Source organism: Anopheles arabiensis, chromosome X (assembly GCF_016920715.1).
Source record: "Anopheles arabiensis isolate DONGOLA chromosome X, AaraD3, whole genome shotgun sequence".
Taxonomy (NCBI): Eukaryota; Metazoa; Arthropoda; class Insecta; order Diptera; family Culicidae; genus Anopheles; species Anopheles arabiensis.
The window spans coordinates 16105344-16120837 of NC_053519.1; the positions used below are offsets into that span (position 1 = coordinate 16105344).

The 15494-nt window shown below is 46.9% G+C and overlaps 2 protein-coding genes across 7 annotated transcripts; one reads left to right on the forward strand and one right to left on the reverse strand.

Annotated features, from left to right (window-relative positions):
• Positions 1–935: 935 nt before the first annotated feature.
• LOC120906582 (post-GPI attachment to proteins factor 2-like) lies at positions 936–9625 on the reverse strand. 6 transcript variants are annotated; one of them, XM_040318362.1, is made up of 8 exons: positions 9457–9625; positions 8024–8435; positions 6918–7367; positions 4570–4704; positions 4199–4360; positions 3992–4097; positions 3692–3910; positions 936–2912 (listed from the first exon to the last, which is right to left on the reverse strand). In XM_040318362.1, exons 3-8 carry the CDS (start codon positions 7209–7211, stop codon positions 2752–2754), a joined length of 1077 nt encoding a protein of 358 aa, XP_040174296.1. In that variant the 5' UTR covers positions 7212–7367; positions 8024–8435; positions 9457–9625; the 3' UTR covers positions 936–2751. The 6 variants fall into 6 exon arrangements, with proteins under 6 accessions (XP_040174296.1, XP_040174297.1, XP_040174301.1 ...); XM_040318363.1 differs by having other exon boundaries at positions 9306–9625; XM_040318367.1 differs by having other exon boundaries at positions 6918–7295; positions 9212–9625.
• A 4676-nt stretch (positions 9626–14301) lies between these two features.
• On the forward strand, positions 14302–15213 carry LOC120906215 (39S ribosomal protein L22, mitochondrial). The gene has a single exon (XM_040317723.1). It carries the CDS (start codon positions 14502–14504, stop codon positions 15156–15158), a length of 657 nt encoding a protein of 218 aa, XP_040173657.1. The 5' UTR covers positions 14302–14501; the 3' UTR covers positions 15159–15213.
• Positions 15214–15494: the final 281 nt, after the last annotated feature.

The following is a 15494-nucleotide window of genomic DNA, read 5'->3' on the forward strand; positions in this document are numbered from 1 at the left end:
TGTGTGTGTGTGTGTGTGTGTGTGTGTGTGTGTGTGTGTGTGTGTGTGTGTGTGTGTGTGTGTGTGTGTGTGTGTGTGTGTGTGTGTGTGTGTGTGTGTGTGTTGGCATGAGTGCGTGTGTGCTTACAGTAGCTAACAGGTAACCGTTTGTTTGTGTTTGTATAATTTCGATTCACGTTTCTCCATTTGTTGTGTGAGTTTTTTTGTTTGGCGCTATTTTCCCTTTCTATTTTATGCTCTGCTTGTGACTCGCAAGTGTGCAACACAACACGCTTAGTACATCCGAGCACTGAAATCAATCGCAAACAAGCATGCCGCACACATTATACCAACTCTCGTTGCCTTTGATTGCGCCCAAACGGTGAGACACGATAGCAAAAAAAAAAGAATAAAAAACAGTTGCAGGAGTGGGAATGCACGTCTCTTGTATACACTAATATCCTTTACAATCACACACACACACACACACACACACATACACACACGGCCATACTCAAAGGTAGTCAGGAATAAGGAGAACGAGAGAGAGAGAAAGAGAGAAAGAGGGGTTGGAAAATTAGATAAAAATGACGATGAACAGGCTCCTCAATAACAAAACCATTCCGACGCGAGTGCCACAGGTGGGAGATAGGATAGGATGGGAAGGAAGCGACACTCTTTTCCAGCTAATTTATTCGTTTTTTTTTTTGCAGATCGACCAGCTGTAGGAGTGAAAGAGTTCCACGTGACCACGGTGGGTTCATTTCATCATTTTCTTCTTTTGTTTTAGGGTTTTTTGCGTTGTCAAAGGAAAGAGAGAAACGGTTAAAACTCGGTATACGTGAACGTCACTCGGGAAGCGCTTAAAAAAAAAAAAAGAAGGACATTTTCATTTATCTACTCGGTTATGCTAGTGTGTCTGTGTATATAGTATATATTTTTCTGTTTTTTTTTTGTTTTTTTTTAATGATTTTGTTATGTTTTTGTGTTTTGCGCACAGCTTTAAGCAGCCGCGGGCACAACATCTAGAGCGGCGTTAGGTTTTGATCGACCGTTCGGCTGTTTTTCGAGAAGCTGCCTGCTACCTACGAATTGTGCGTTGCATTTACGTATCGATTAAGAGTTTAGTGTGTCCTGCTTGCAGAAGATTTCTTTATTTTTTGTTTCGATTGTTTTTTTTTTCTTCCTCCGTGTTCTATTCTGTTGCACTTCTCATTCTCAGTTTTGTTTTTTTCTTTCTTCCACTTCTTCTTTGCTTGTTTGCGTGCTTGCTTTAGCTAGGTATGCCTAGCGATAAATGGCTTTTTGTTTTTGTTTTTTTTATTTGTTTGTTTGTTTTGCAGTTTTTCGAGCCTCCTCCTTTCGAGTTCTTGCGCCGATTAAATTGATATGTGTTGGTGTGTGTTCTTGTGTTAAAGTATGTAGGCGTGAGTTTTCTTACACTGCTATGCAACCTCGGCTGTACGTATCGAGAGTTCGGAAGAGTTGGAGAGTCGGAACATATGCTTTTTTTTGCATGTTATTTACTAGTGTGTGTATATGTACGAGCGTGTGTGTGTGTGTGTGTCTATGTGTAAAAATTTTTGTGATTTGTCGCGGAACAATGGAGTAAACGACTAACGTTCCTCGCAAACATGGCACTATATAGAGGGTGTCTAGTTGACGTCCCTAGTTTCTAGCTGGTGAATGGCGTAAAAGAAAATAGGAGGTTCGTTAAATCTTTCACTCTCTTTCTTTCTCTCTATCTCTCTCTTTCTCTCACTCTCTCTCTCCCTTTCTTTATTGAATTCTTTGTCATCTCGATCCTTTCCACTTCAGCTGGCCAATTATGCATTTTTGTCTACCTGCTTCTCTTTATAAAGTGGTAAGAACCGTTTAATTTAACCTGCAACCTTACATGTGTATATGTGCACATGTATATACATCTACATTTCGTATCAACACGTGCTGTGGGACCGGATGAAGGTGTCCAAATTATAATCATGCGTGTGTGTGGTTTTTTTTGTTACTTATTCACCTTTTTGACTGCATGTGTGGGTGTGTCTATTACTCATTTTCTCGTCACAAGATATATCGTTATAATAATAAACAAAACAACAGTATATATATTTTTATATACATATACATATACGCATGCATGGTTTGTGGTAGTGGGAGGAGCGTGGTCTATATATATATATATAGTTATATGTATACAAATATATAAATTTATGTTATATTATTAGATCGAGACACCTTGCGCCTTTGCATTTGCACTAAAAGGTCAGGTGGATAAAAGGAGGACCCCACGCACGACAACGCACTCGTTCAACGACCTGCTCAGCTATTGCTGCTGTATTGCGTTACAATAGCTACAGCGTTACGGTAACGGCGTTACGCACGCAGCTCGCCGCTTGTGTGAGCGTATTATGCAAACGTGCCCCACAACGACGGACCGTGCCCGTGCTTATGGGCGAGGATCAAGGGAAACACACATTTAAATGTCCAAAATGGCTGACGCCGTTAGTACGTTCGGGCCCGCCCAGCAAACCGGCCGCCATAACAATCGAAACAACAACAAAATGAAACGAAAGAAGAGGAATCAGAAAACAAACCTAACGAAACACGTAAAAGTCACTACAATCACTGTGAAAGTGGGTGTCTGTGTGTGTGGTAGTAATAGTGGTAATAGTAGTTGCAGTAGTAGTAGGGTTTTGTGTACACGTGCCGACACCGGCGCCCACTTTACGCTCGATCGGGTGCGGTCGGCTGGGTTTGGGCCCGTGCCCCCGCTCAGTCCACTTTCCAGCCGAGCGACGTTTGCTGCTTCTTGTACTGCTTCGCGTTTTGGGCAATCAGAAAGTGCTCGGTCGGGAAGTCCAGCATCGTGGTGCAGTGAAAGCCCATGTTGGCGGACGCGACGATGTACTCGCACAGTGCGAACCAGCTGAATGCTGCACCGGGTGAACGATACAGGGAGAGAAAGGGAGAGCGATTAGTACTGGAAAAGTTTTCGTCGGAATCGATTCCCGGTTACTAGTTTCGGAATCAGATTCCGGAATCATCTACAGAATCAAAATCGGCCCCGGAATCGCAATTGAAGTGTCTCTGGAGTCGGTTTCGGTCTTAGCATCTCCATGAGAATAGGCGTTTGGGTCCTATGCCGCTTCGACTGTATTGATAGCCGTAACGTATCCGATTCATTTTCATGCAGGTTTCAGCACTGATTTCGCTTTTGAATCTTCTGATTTCAATTCCAGAATTGTTTCTGATTCCGGAACCAATTCCAATTCCGGAGCCGATTCTGGAACCAATTGCAATGCTCGGGACGATTCCGATTCTGGAACCTATTCTGATTCCAGAACCAATTCAAATTTCGGAATCGGAGTCGGATTTGGAATCAGTTCTGGAATTGGCTCCAAAATCGGCTCCAGAATCAACTCTAAAATCGCTTCCGGAATCAACTCCAAAATCGGCTCCAGAAACGGCTTTGGTCCCGGAACCGGATCGAAATCAATTCTCTCCAGAATCAAAATCAATTTAAGAATTGAAATCTATTCCAGAATCAGAATCGATTCCAAAGATCGAAATCGACTCCAGCATTCATTCCGAACACGGAATCGGAATCGGCTCCAGAACTGATTCCGAGCTCGGAATCAGAATCGGGTAGTTCCGATACCGAGCTCCCGCCACTAGTGCTGGCCACTGGTGGCACACGGTCCATCCACCGTACCGAGATCCTGGCACAGGAAGCGATGCTTCAGGAAAAACAGTATCAACCCGACCGTGCTCGCGATCGAGAGGGCAAAGAAGGCTTGCTTGTAGCGCAGCGACGACTCCTCATTCGGTGTTTGCGGCCCGTCCGGCTGCAGGATCTTGAGCAGCTTCAGCGTCGCCAGCATGTAGGACAGCGAGGTTGTCATGAAGATGATGAACACCTTCTCGTGCAGTGCTGTGAGGGTAGTAGCAGATCAGTAAGCATCAGTGTTGTGGACAGTGGCGTTCTGCGCCGTTCGTTACGAGCGCTACTTACGATAGTTTTCCTTGTTGGAGATGTAGGTGACACCGCATAGTGCACTGATCTCGACCAAATTCAGCCAGTAGACGATGTTTATCATCCTGCAGGCTTTCGTCACACGCTGTTGGCAAGGCACACATACAGATAGAGAGAGAGAGAGAGAGAGAGAGAGACAGTGTATGTAATTGGCAGAGGACTCTACCTCTTACGGCAAAAACTTACGGCGGGATCGTTCAGTCCGGCAACCATGGCACGGTACCAGTTCCGGTAGACGAAGGCAATGATGAAGCGCGGCCCGATGTGGAGTGCGATCGACACACGCCACAGGTACCGCTGTGGACTAACGCCAGTGATGGCACTGATTGACGGTATGATGTTGTACACCTGGGACGGTATCGGGGAAGTAACAGTCGTTTAGTAAACTAGCTTATTGCCAGCCCAATTCTTGATATCAATCTACTCATATCGCATGCATGTGTCTATTTTTGGTTAATGGCGTGAGAGACTGTTGGACAGTATAACAGTCACTACCGCTCACACCATTACAACTACAGTTGGGACTAACATCAATTAGTTCTATAGTAACTTCATACCCGACAGTGCGTCTCGTGAATTTCCTCTGGCTGGAAGACGTAAGCGGAGACGAAACATACGAACAAGGTACCGAGCGGTAGCACTAGTGTAAACACGCAGATATCACGGAAGCCAATGATGAGGTGCACCACAAGCTACCGACGCCACCGATGGACGCATCACGTAAGCAAATAAACAGAGTGAAACAGAAAGAGAGTGTGAGAGAGAGAGAGATTATAGTAGCCTACGCAACCAGCTCTAAAGCTTCCCGGAAGTGCGGTTATTTTAAATATTCTACACGGTTTTTCTACCGGGACGTACCCGACAAAACAAAATAACAGCGTTATTTTTGCAGGGTGTTAGGGACGGGAAAGAAGGTGTGCTAGTATTGAAAACAAACTAACAGTGGAGTGAGCGATCCCGAGCCCGAGGTAGATCGTACAGCATTCTACCAGGGCGATTTTTTGCGTACTTCCAAACAGAACTCTCTTCCCCCGGGTAAAGGTACGATTAGAGGTAGCATGGAAGTGAAAATGACGTTTTGGATTTTACGTTATTATTATTGTTTTTTTGCTATAGAAAGGTGTGTGGAGACAGTAGGTCCAGGATCATTATGGGCGACTATCAAACACAAACACACACTGAAAAACCTCCAAGGCGTTTTTGTTTTACAGGGTTTCACACTTTATCTCAAGACCGCGGGACCCCTTCCCGAATCTGTCTTAGCCAAAGCCAAGACTGCGGTATGATGCTTGAAAACGTTGATGATACCTGAATTCATCGGATGCAATGCTGAAACTGCGGCACATTTCTCGAAACACACTGGTCCGCGCCGAGGACATGCGGTCGAATATTTTTTTACACGGTTAACCTTTGTGTACATCAGTCTATTAGAAACACTCAATTATCCTTTTCGTTTTTTTACCAAAAAAAGACAATTTAATAAAATGAGTGAATGCATATTTGTTTAATTAAAATATTTACAAGTGTTAAGAAAGTAGTTTGAACTGTTTAAATAATCTTTTTTGGTAAAAACACGAAAAAATAATTAACTGTTTTCAGTACACTGATGTACACAAAGGTTATCCGTGTAAAAAAATATTCGACCGCATGTCCTCGGCGCGGACCAGTGTGTTTCGAAAAATGTGCCGCAGATTCAGCATTGCATCCGATGAATTCAGGTATCATCAACGTTTTCAAGCATCATACCGCAGTCTTGGCTTTGGCTAAGACAGATTCGGGAAGGGGTCCCGCGGTCTTGAGATAAAGTGTGAATCCCTGTAAATTGATATGTAACGCTTAGTAACGCTTCTTTGGTGATAGGGTCCAATATCGGTCAATCTATTAAAACAATTTTTGCATATGGATACGATACCCAAAAACCGTTTTGAAAACAATCGTATGAAATGGAAAAAGTGCTAACATACATCAAACGACTTAAATGAAACATTTTATCGTTCATTTGATCACCCCGCAGAAAGAAATATCAAATCTGGCTTATACTGTCACATTCAAAGGCTTGCTCAAAATTACTCCCATGACCAGTGCTGCAAAGTGTCACTGTCAATGTCATACAAAAATCTGATTGAAACAAAATTCACATCAGCGTCACGTACTCAATTGTGATAATCATATGTGATACTGAAAACGATTGGTGTGATCAATGCTTCGTGACATTTTTGCGACCAACGCTTGGCCAGTCACTTTGACATGACTTTTTTTACTGTGACCTTTTGAGCAAAATGTCACTGACATAGTCATGACAAATTCCGGCTGAGACAAAATAATGTCAGCGCCACGAACTCTACTATGACGATCAGAGGTGAGACTCAAACAGTTGGTGCGACCATCACATGCTTCAAACCAGATTGATCGACCAAGTGTTTGAGACCCACCGCTGATCATCACAGTTGTGTATGTAAGCTGATTTGAGCTTCGTTTCAATCATGAGTGTTTGTGACTGAAACAGTGGCATTTGGCAGCATTGTTCAAAGCCAGATAAAGTCATGATTATGCTTGTGACGGCACTAAGCTAAGCTTGTCAGTCAGAGTATCAGATTTGACTCAAGCACTCGCACGTCGCGTTCGGCATGTCATGACGCATTTTCATTGAGTATCAGCAATGCGCATCAAGCCATCACGGATATGATCATTGTTTTCGTTGGTGAATAATCTCGTGATCCTCATGACATTTTGCAGCACTGGCCATGACTTATCCCGCTACCTCTAACCACAGCTTAAGCGGTCGAGGCAGCGGTTTGGAGGTTTCTATAAATACTCTGCTGGTGCCTGTGATTCAAATTCGGTTGAACCCCTTCCCGGCCTGCCAAACCTGCCAGGGGGGGGGGGGGGGCTCATCTTCGTTTACCTTATCGCTGGAGCCCCTGCCCCGGGGCCCTCCGCCATCGTCCCCGTAGTGGTCGGCCGGCTCGAGGGCGGCGCCGGGTTCGGCCCGCTCTTTGCTGCGGTCGTTGCTGCGCGACTTTCGCTGGATGGCACCGGGGAGGCTGGCGTGTGCGTTGTCCGTCGTCAAATTCCACTGCGGTTGGTGCGGCTGGGGGTGATGCTGCTCCTGCGGTCTGTGGGGACAGTTGGGCGGCGCGCTGGTGGCCGTCCGGGCCGGATCGTCCGGCGGCACCCGCCCATCGACCGTCGCGTCCATCGTCGGGCGGCTGGAGCTGACGGCGCGCGTCGACCGGTTGCGTCCTCGCTGCGGCACGTGTGCTACGTTGGGGGCGCCGGGCGCCTGGGCAGACAGAGAGGGGGGAGATTGAAGAAACCAGGGAGTACCGTCACCACTCCTCCTTTTCCCCTTTCCCTGAATGAAACACAAATGAGTAATTTTGAATAGTTTACATTATTAAACACACACACACACAGAATGCACAACAAAACAGAATGCAAAGTGCAGTTTGCGGCGTGTTGACACATTCAGGTTGCGTGTGCTACAGGGTTTTCCAGGAGTTCTCATTGCTGTGGGACACTTTGTTGCCTCCTTCTTACTTGAAATGAACTTAATGTAATGGGAATTGGACTCTATGGCACCCTTGTTGGACAAATCCAATAGGAATTAGAGAGATAGAGTTCAATTTCCAACATATGAAGTTCACTTCCCATAAGAAAGAGTCAAGGAAGTGTCCCACAACTATGAGAACACCTGGAAAACCCTGTAATATGCGGCGCTAACGTGTTTACAGCTGCGTGCTCCGTGCGTGCTGTTCTATATTTGTGCGTTCCGTCGGGGAGACATTAAATGGTCCAAAAAACCACGCACGCACGGCTGGCCGGCCAAAGGTTCCATACAGAATGGCGGAGATGTGGGGGCTACCCATTGCACCGCTTGCATGGTACTCGGTTCCCGCTTTGCAACGCCAAGCCCGAGCGAAAATAGCGTTTGTTTACGCGAAATGACACTAACCGACCGACGCGTGTAAGCGGGTTAGGTAATTATCGATGGGAAACCCTTTCACTTACCACGCGGGGTACGGTACGGCCGAGGGCGAAGGGCAGGTAACCAGCGGCTCCCCGGCTGGTCACGTACGTTGCTGGCCGGCCGAAAGCTGGTCACCTTCTGTTTTGAGCTGATTGGTGGCTCTGTTTGCGTTTGGTTGGCGTTTGGGGCTTGATTGGCGGATGGCTTCCGGGCGGCTCCTGCTGCCCCAGAGGGGGAGGGGGAGGAGGGTGTTGATGGCTGACACACAAACACACACTCACACGAACACACACACACAAACACGATATGCCAAAACTCCGTCTAAACTGTGTCTAACGCGGAGGGAAACGCTGATTTTCCCGACCTTCAGCTGGTTCCTTTTTTGCAGTGAGCCCCCTTTAAAACACTTTTTCCTATAATTTCGAGCACAGTGGGTGAATTGTTACTGTAGTGCTGGTGGTGATTTATATGAGAAGAGAAAGGGAGAGAGAGAGAGAGACGGGGTTAGAGCTGGAGTGCAATTTTCCCAAAACAAAGTGAAGGAAAAAAGAAAATCTCCTTCCAGGCAAGGATCTACAACACCCGAAAAGGACACACACACAGGCACATACTGGTAGCGGACAACAAAACTGCGTGTGAAAAGGAGCCTACACACACACACACACACACACACACACACAAACACAGCTATACACGCATCATTGTGCGCACCATGGCAAGGACCTTCTAGTTTTGCCACTGGCATAGGTCTACACACCACGGCAAAACAAGCATCCGTTTTCCCCCTCCCCGCCCGTTGCACCCCACCCACCCGCTACAATCCCCTTTCCCACCCATCGGATGGTTTGTGTTGCGGGTGTATGCGCGCGCGTGTGATCACACAGCACTGCCTCTGCGTGTGTGTGTGTGTGTGTGTGTGTGTGTAAATGCGTTTTTGTTGAAGAATTTTCCTGCCCACTTTTCTCGGTGGGCCACAAATTTCCACAAATTTTCGCCGCTGTTCGCTGAGCTAAATCAGTTTTTTTTGCTTGCAGAATATTCTTTCCACCAAGAATGAACTGGATTGAGGGAAAATTGGTTGATTTCCACACACACATACACACACAGAGACGGACACACGCGCTCCAGGACCGTTCCAGTGCTTTTCCGCACCAAAATTGTCCGGCCCGAGCAGTGGGCCCAGGCCTGACGTGGGCTTGGGCGACTTTCCCTGGCCGCCCAATAATTACCTCCCCGCGCTGCTTCGCGTGGTTTTTCCCCCCGTAGCGCACACGCAGGTCACCGCACACACACACACACCGAGCGCAGCGCAAAATCTCGAACCTGCCCACGTTGGGTCCGCTACGTCTTCGCTACGGCAACGCGACCACCACCACCATCGGACGCCCGCAAAACGGAGCCTGCTGCTTCAGCAACGCTTTTCCACCGACCGATTTCCCCACCCCCCTCCCCCCTTTGGGCTTGGGTCACAAACAGCTTGTTTTTGGAGTGCTGCTGCGTTTGCACGGCGCGTAACGAACGCACGAACGATACGAATTTACTGCCACTGCTGCTGCTGCTGCTGCTGCTGCAGCATTTAGTCGAACCACCGCGAAAACGTAGCAATGTGTGTGCTCGACTTTTCCGAGTATTTTTCCCCTCCGCTTCCTCTTCTCCAAACTGCCCCTTTCCCCAGGCGCGCACTACGCTCTGTCCGCTCGTCCTGATCCGCTGGCCTGCCCAGTCGGGAGAGAAGAGCGGAACAAAAATACTGCTCGCGCGTGTGTGTGTGTGTGTGTGTGTGTATAGCGCGCCACGCTCTACAGAAGAGCGGAAAATTCACCCCTGGATCGAGGAAAGACGGAAAATCCCACTAGGAGTGTGTGTGAGTGCGTATTTTCTAGCACTCTTCCAGAAGGCACGCTCGCAGGAAAACGTTGCGCTCTCGCTTGCTCTCCCTCCCGTTCGTGTGAGGGTGAGTGTGTGTGTATATGTTTGTGTGTGTGTGTGTGTGTGTGGCAAACTTTGATTTCTTATTTCTTCTCTTTTCTGTTTTGCCCATTTTCCAACAAAAAAACAACCCTCAGGAAAATCGCTCTCCCTCTCCCGAAAGGGTGCATTGTGCTTCTCGCTTGCTCTAGCGTGTCTCCATCTTACTGTCTCTCGATTTGCTTCGCCATTGTGGAGCACTCACGAGTGCGGCTGCAATGACGTTGGCAGTGCTGCCAATGTTTTTAAACTGCTCGAAGGCTGCTCGACAATATGCTGGTGAGGTACATTTTCACCACGGTTTGTGCTTATGCGGTTTTCTTCGCAGTTTTCCCGAGGAACGATTTTATCTAGCCATGAGCAAGTGGTCAAAAAAAAAATCCCTCATTTACCAATATATTAACGATAGTTTAACCATTCCCAAAGCGACGTAACAGTTGGAACAAGATGAGCTTCAAAAGTTGTCCACGTATTTTGAATTAAAATACGTTAAACACTGGTGCCATCTCTAAAATGAATCGCTTACTGCCTTGCCACAGACGAGAAATTGCCAGACCTTCTATTTTGTATTCTTCCTTCAATTTCATCGCACAATATTGTATCCGTTTATCGCATTTTTGTTATTTTAAGATTTGGGGCAAATTGATTTGCCATAGTGTTTTGGCAATTATTCATAAACAAAAATTGCCTCACACTTTGTGCTTGGAAAAATGATTCTAACATCTATCCTGACATCAACAGAGCGCCCAGATAATATAAGCTATCGCCTCACTTGATAATTACAGTTCTTTCGTATGGAACACTTTCGTAACGCAGGTCCTACATCGGTTCGCCTAAATCTCCGAGCATCAATGTATCGGAGCAAAAATCAATATACAGTGGATCTCTTTTATCCGGTTGTCGGTTTATTTGTGCTGTTGAAAAATGACAGTTAAATATAAAAATGGCATTACGTGCTGATTAGTATATTTAAAAAAAGGTTATCAGAGCACATTGTCATAACAAAAAAAAACACTGTAATTCATGGCAAATGTCAAATATTCTCATTGGAAATACATGAAGTTAATATAAATCGGTATTTTTTTTTTCAAAACATAAGATAAATTTTAAAACCAGGAATTTGTGATTAAATATATAGTTTGACTCATTATCCGTGTTATTCGAGTATCCGAATGAGGTCGAGTCCCGATGAGCCTGAATAAACGGTGCTCCACTGTAAATTGTCGTGAGGTTAGATACTCTGATATCAACACCATCGAGTATGATTCAATTCTAGCTTGCCTTTGTAATGGTAGTTTCACATTGGAGTTTAGTATTTAAACAATCATATTGCTGTTCTAGCTCTAGCGATGCATCACTTCAATGCGAAACCAAACAACAGTACAAAAGGAAGGTGAAATCTATTAATACGAGGAAATCTCCACTGGATGACTATCCCACCAACAGATGGCTCCAACATATTTTAAACTGGTGTTGAGCGGTCGTTTAATGGATTTGTGGCACTTGGGTGGCTTTTTTATACTAATTGCGACAAATCCCATTTCTGATTTGCTGCGCGCTATTACACCAGGGAGTATAATTTTCATGTCAAATCACTCACTGGCATCAATCTTGACAGAAGAATTCCAATTCCAACTACCTAGTCTACTGAGGCCATAACCCAAGCGCCACAGATTAAGCTTAAACGACTGGAAAATTGAATATCCATAGAAAAAAATGAAAGCTCCACAGCTTCATTGGTTTGATCAATAGATGGCGTATTAAAACTGATTATTATATTGCTATCCTTTTCTTGCAAATGTGTTTGGACAAATTTCATCTTATCATGACCTAAATAGCCTTCTAACTTTCCGAGCAAAAATCTATATGAATGGTCGTGTGGTCAGATACGTGGGTATCAACACCAACGACCATTACTCAAATCTCACTTGCTTCAGTGCTGATGGTTTCCGTTGGAGTTTAGTATTTGAACAAACGTATCGCCGTTCTAGTTCTAGCGATGCATAACTTCAATACGAAACCATACAACAGTACAGAGTAGTGTTGGGCTTTGTGCGCGAGTGCGCACTGTGCGCACAGCACACCTCATTGTGCGCACTGCACAGCACACTTTGTACTGTGCGAGCACACTTCGCACAGTGCGCGCACTTCGCACTTTTCGCACACTTCGCACAGTGCAAGCATGTTTCGCAAATTTCGTGCAGTGCTTTGTACTTTGTACTGTGCGAGTACACTTCGTACCAAGTTACAGGAAGTCAGGTGGTGTAGTACTGAGCATATTTTGACAAACCGCCTTTAAGCATTAGCATCAGTTAGCATTAGCGACTCCGATCCGTTGGTGCAACGAGTTCAAGTCGGGACGAATCAAAGATCCATAAATCGCTTGCACACATTCATACCACACACATGCCCATCGCCCCCCCCCCTCTCGCCCTGTCCCATGTCCCCTTCTCTTCGGTTAATCACAAAATTTGACTAGGGCTCCGAGTGAAAATTGTAATTTTTGCAAGCCTGCGACGCGAATAGCAGTTTTCGCGTGAAACCAGCTGTCTGTTTTATTGCACAATCGCAAAGCGGTGGCTCCGAGTACAAGCACAGACACGTTTCATCTCAGCCAAATTCAAGAGAAACCTCAACCCACTGGAGCGTCGTTTACCTACGACCTTCACAGTTCATAGTTGTTTTAAAGAAACGCGTGCTTGATGTCAGCTGATTTTTCCTGATAATTTCTTCTGCTACGGACCGCTGTGTTGATATTGTGTTTCGGGGTTTTTAAATTTTTGTCTGGGTGTGTTGTATCCTTGTGTTTGTGTAACGGGTTTTCGATGGTGGTCAAGCGCAGCGTTCTGTGCATTCGATTCTCGCAGCAAATGTCTCCGCGCGGTTTCGGTGTGCTCGTGTACCGGCCATCCACACTTGCAAAGAATTATGTTGTTTCTCGCTCTACCCAATGCCTTGGGCCAACGATGATTAAATTGTATTGATTTCTGCAGTGCGCGCGTGTTTCAGCGTTCTGCGCTTTTGCCATGCGTAAAAGGGTGGAAAAGAAGAGCGAGGAATGAAGTGCAGCGTAGAAGGGGGCTCTTAGATTGAAAAAATATTGTCTATACCCTTTAAAGGATTCGAAACAGGTGTATGTCAAATCGATGGAGTTTCCAATATTTGCATGGATCTACACATGCTTTCTGTTGGGACCAATAATAGCCATCGTGGATGGGCGGACGGAATGGGGGGGGGGGTGGTTGGACTTGAAGAGCTCAGGTGTCCGCCAAGTTCATCCACTGTTAGACGAACCCGATGGCTGAGTAAATGAACTCTAAGAGAAAAAGCTGACACTGGTCGTGTGGTCGTGGTCTTTGTGTACGTACCACCATGGTACGAAGTGTGCTCGCACAGTGCAAAGTGATGCAAGTTAAGCTTGCACTGTGCGAAGTGTGCGAAAAGTGCGGAGTGTGCTCGCACTGTGCGGAGTGTGCGAAAAGTGCGCGCACCGTGCGAAGTGTGCTCGCACTGTGCGAAAAGTGCGGAGTGCGCGCACAGTGCGGAGTGCGCGCACAGTGCGGAGTGCGGGCACAGTGCGGAGTGCGCGCACAGTGCGTAGAGCGCGCACAGTGCGAAATGTGCACCGCACACTGAGATGTGCGTGCGTGTGCGCACAGCACACCTAATTGTGCTCTTTTTCCCAACACTAGTACAGAGGAAATGAGAAAGCTCTCCTCCAAGCGATGAAGCTCAACTGGTTGGGGTATCCCACCAACAGAGAGCGCCACCAGCTTTTTCGCTATTGTTAGAATGCATGAGTCGTTTGCCGTCTGCTAAACGAAGTCTTTCTATATTCCGTTTAGGTAGAGTGCTTGAGTCGTTTAGAAGCCGTTTAGTGGTCGTTTAGTGGATTTGTGGCACTCGGGAAAGGCCTTATCAGACGGAGGAAAAAACTATCATTTCTCGATTGGCATTTATCTCTCAAACTAAGACTTTTGCACAAAAATGCCTCTCGTACGTGTAATAAGGCAAGAGAATTATTCTGTCACCTTTCACATTTATCATTTAATTTATTCATTTGCTGGGCTTTATCCGAAAGAATCATTCGTTATTTCCCATTTTTGTTGTTTTTGTACCTCATCATCAGGAAATTCAATTCGCTCTATCGACGTTGACAGAAAAAATCTACTCGGGAGCAAGTCGGAAATGAGCATGCCGAATTCCTACCGAATTGAAATTCCTAAAGAAAACTAGCGATACAATTTTGGCTCTCTTACCGAACAATGCCATAAAAATCTGGCCACACTGCACGAGCACCCCTGCTCGAACTGCTCGATCGTGCTCGTCGCAGTCTGATACGGACTCGACTGTGCCTGACGTTTCATGTCACACTGTATACATAACACAGCGCGGTGCAGTTTTCCATCTTCCCCACCGGGCGAGGGAAGAAAGTGAAAGAAAAACAGAAAAAAGGAAATAAATCACGATCAACCGGACGTTCCCCGTTCGCATCCTTCCGGCGGGCACCTCCCACCCCCCATCTCACAGCTAGTTACGAAACACACCACCATGGCCACCTATCTGGCAACCGCACTGAAGCGGCTCGTCCTCACACAGCCCGCCGGCCTGGCATCGGCGGTGCGGCTCCTCCCGGCGACAGCCAGCCTGCACACGGCCGGCGGCCCGCTGGCGAAGAACTGGAACGGTCACAATGCCGGCCCGCAGCGCTGGCTCCAGTACAACAAGGTCATCTATCCGCCCCAGCAGCCGGACGAGCCGGCCCGGCCGGCCTACGTCTGCCACCAGAAGACGAACATCAAGTACAGCCCGAAGAAGATGTGGTACGTCGCGTCGTTCGTGCGCGGCATGACGGTGGACGAGGCCGTCCGGCAGCTGTCCTTTGTCGACAAGAAGGGTGCGAGCTACGTGAAGGAGGCCATCCTCGAGGCGGTCGAGCTGGCGGTCAAGCGGCACAACGTCGAGTACCGGACGAACCTGTGGGTGGCGGAATCGTTCTGCGGCAAGGGGCGCGTCTTCAAGGGCATGCGGCGGCACGCGCGCGGCCGGACCGGCGAGGTCGAGTACAAGCACTGCCACTACTTTGTCCGGCTGGAGGAGGGGACGCCGCCCGCCCACTACTACCCGGCCGCACCGAAGACGGGCGAGCAGCAGCTGGCCGAGTGGGAGGAGGCGATGCGTAAGCGCAAGGTGACCGGTTCGCTGTGAGGGATACTGGACCGGCAGTTTGTTAAATAAAGCGATGTAGAAAGGAAACAACACATGCTCGCGGTGCGTTATGTAGCATTGGGTTTTGGGTGGGTTAGGAAGAGAAAATTGAAAATGTTTTCAGGGGGACAGAATTCATGCAATGCTGGCATTTTTTGCTTCAAAATCGTTCACTTTGACTTTCAATTTTCAACCATTCTGGACAGGAATATCTTTGAAGCAATCATTTTCAGATAAATATCGTAACCATTTACATGCTTAATAGTTAAAGCGAGGTCTCAAACGAAGCAAGTTAAATAAGCACGGTCAGTTTGGACAAACTTGAACCTTTAATTG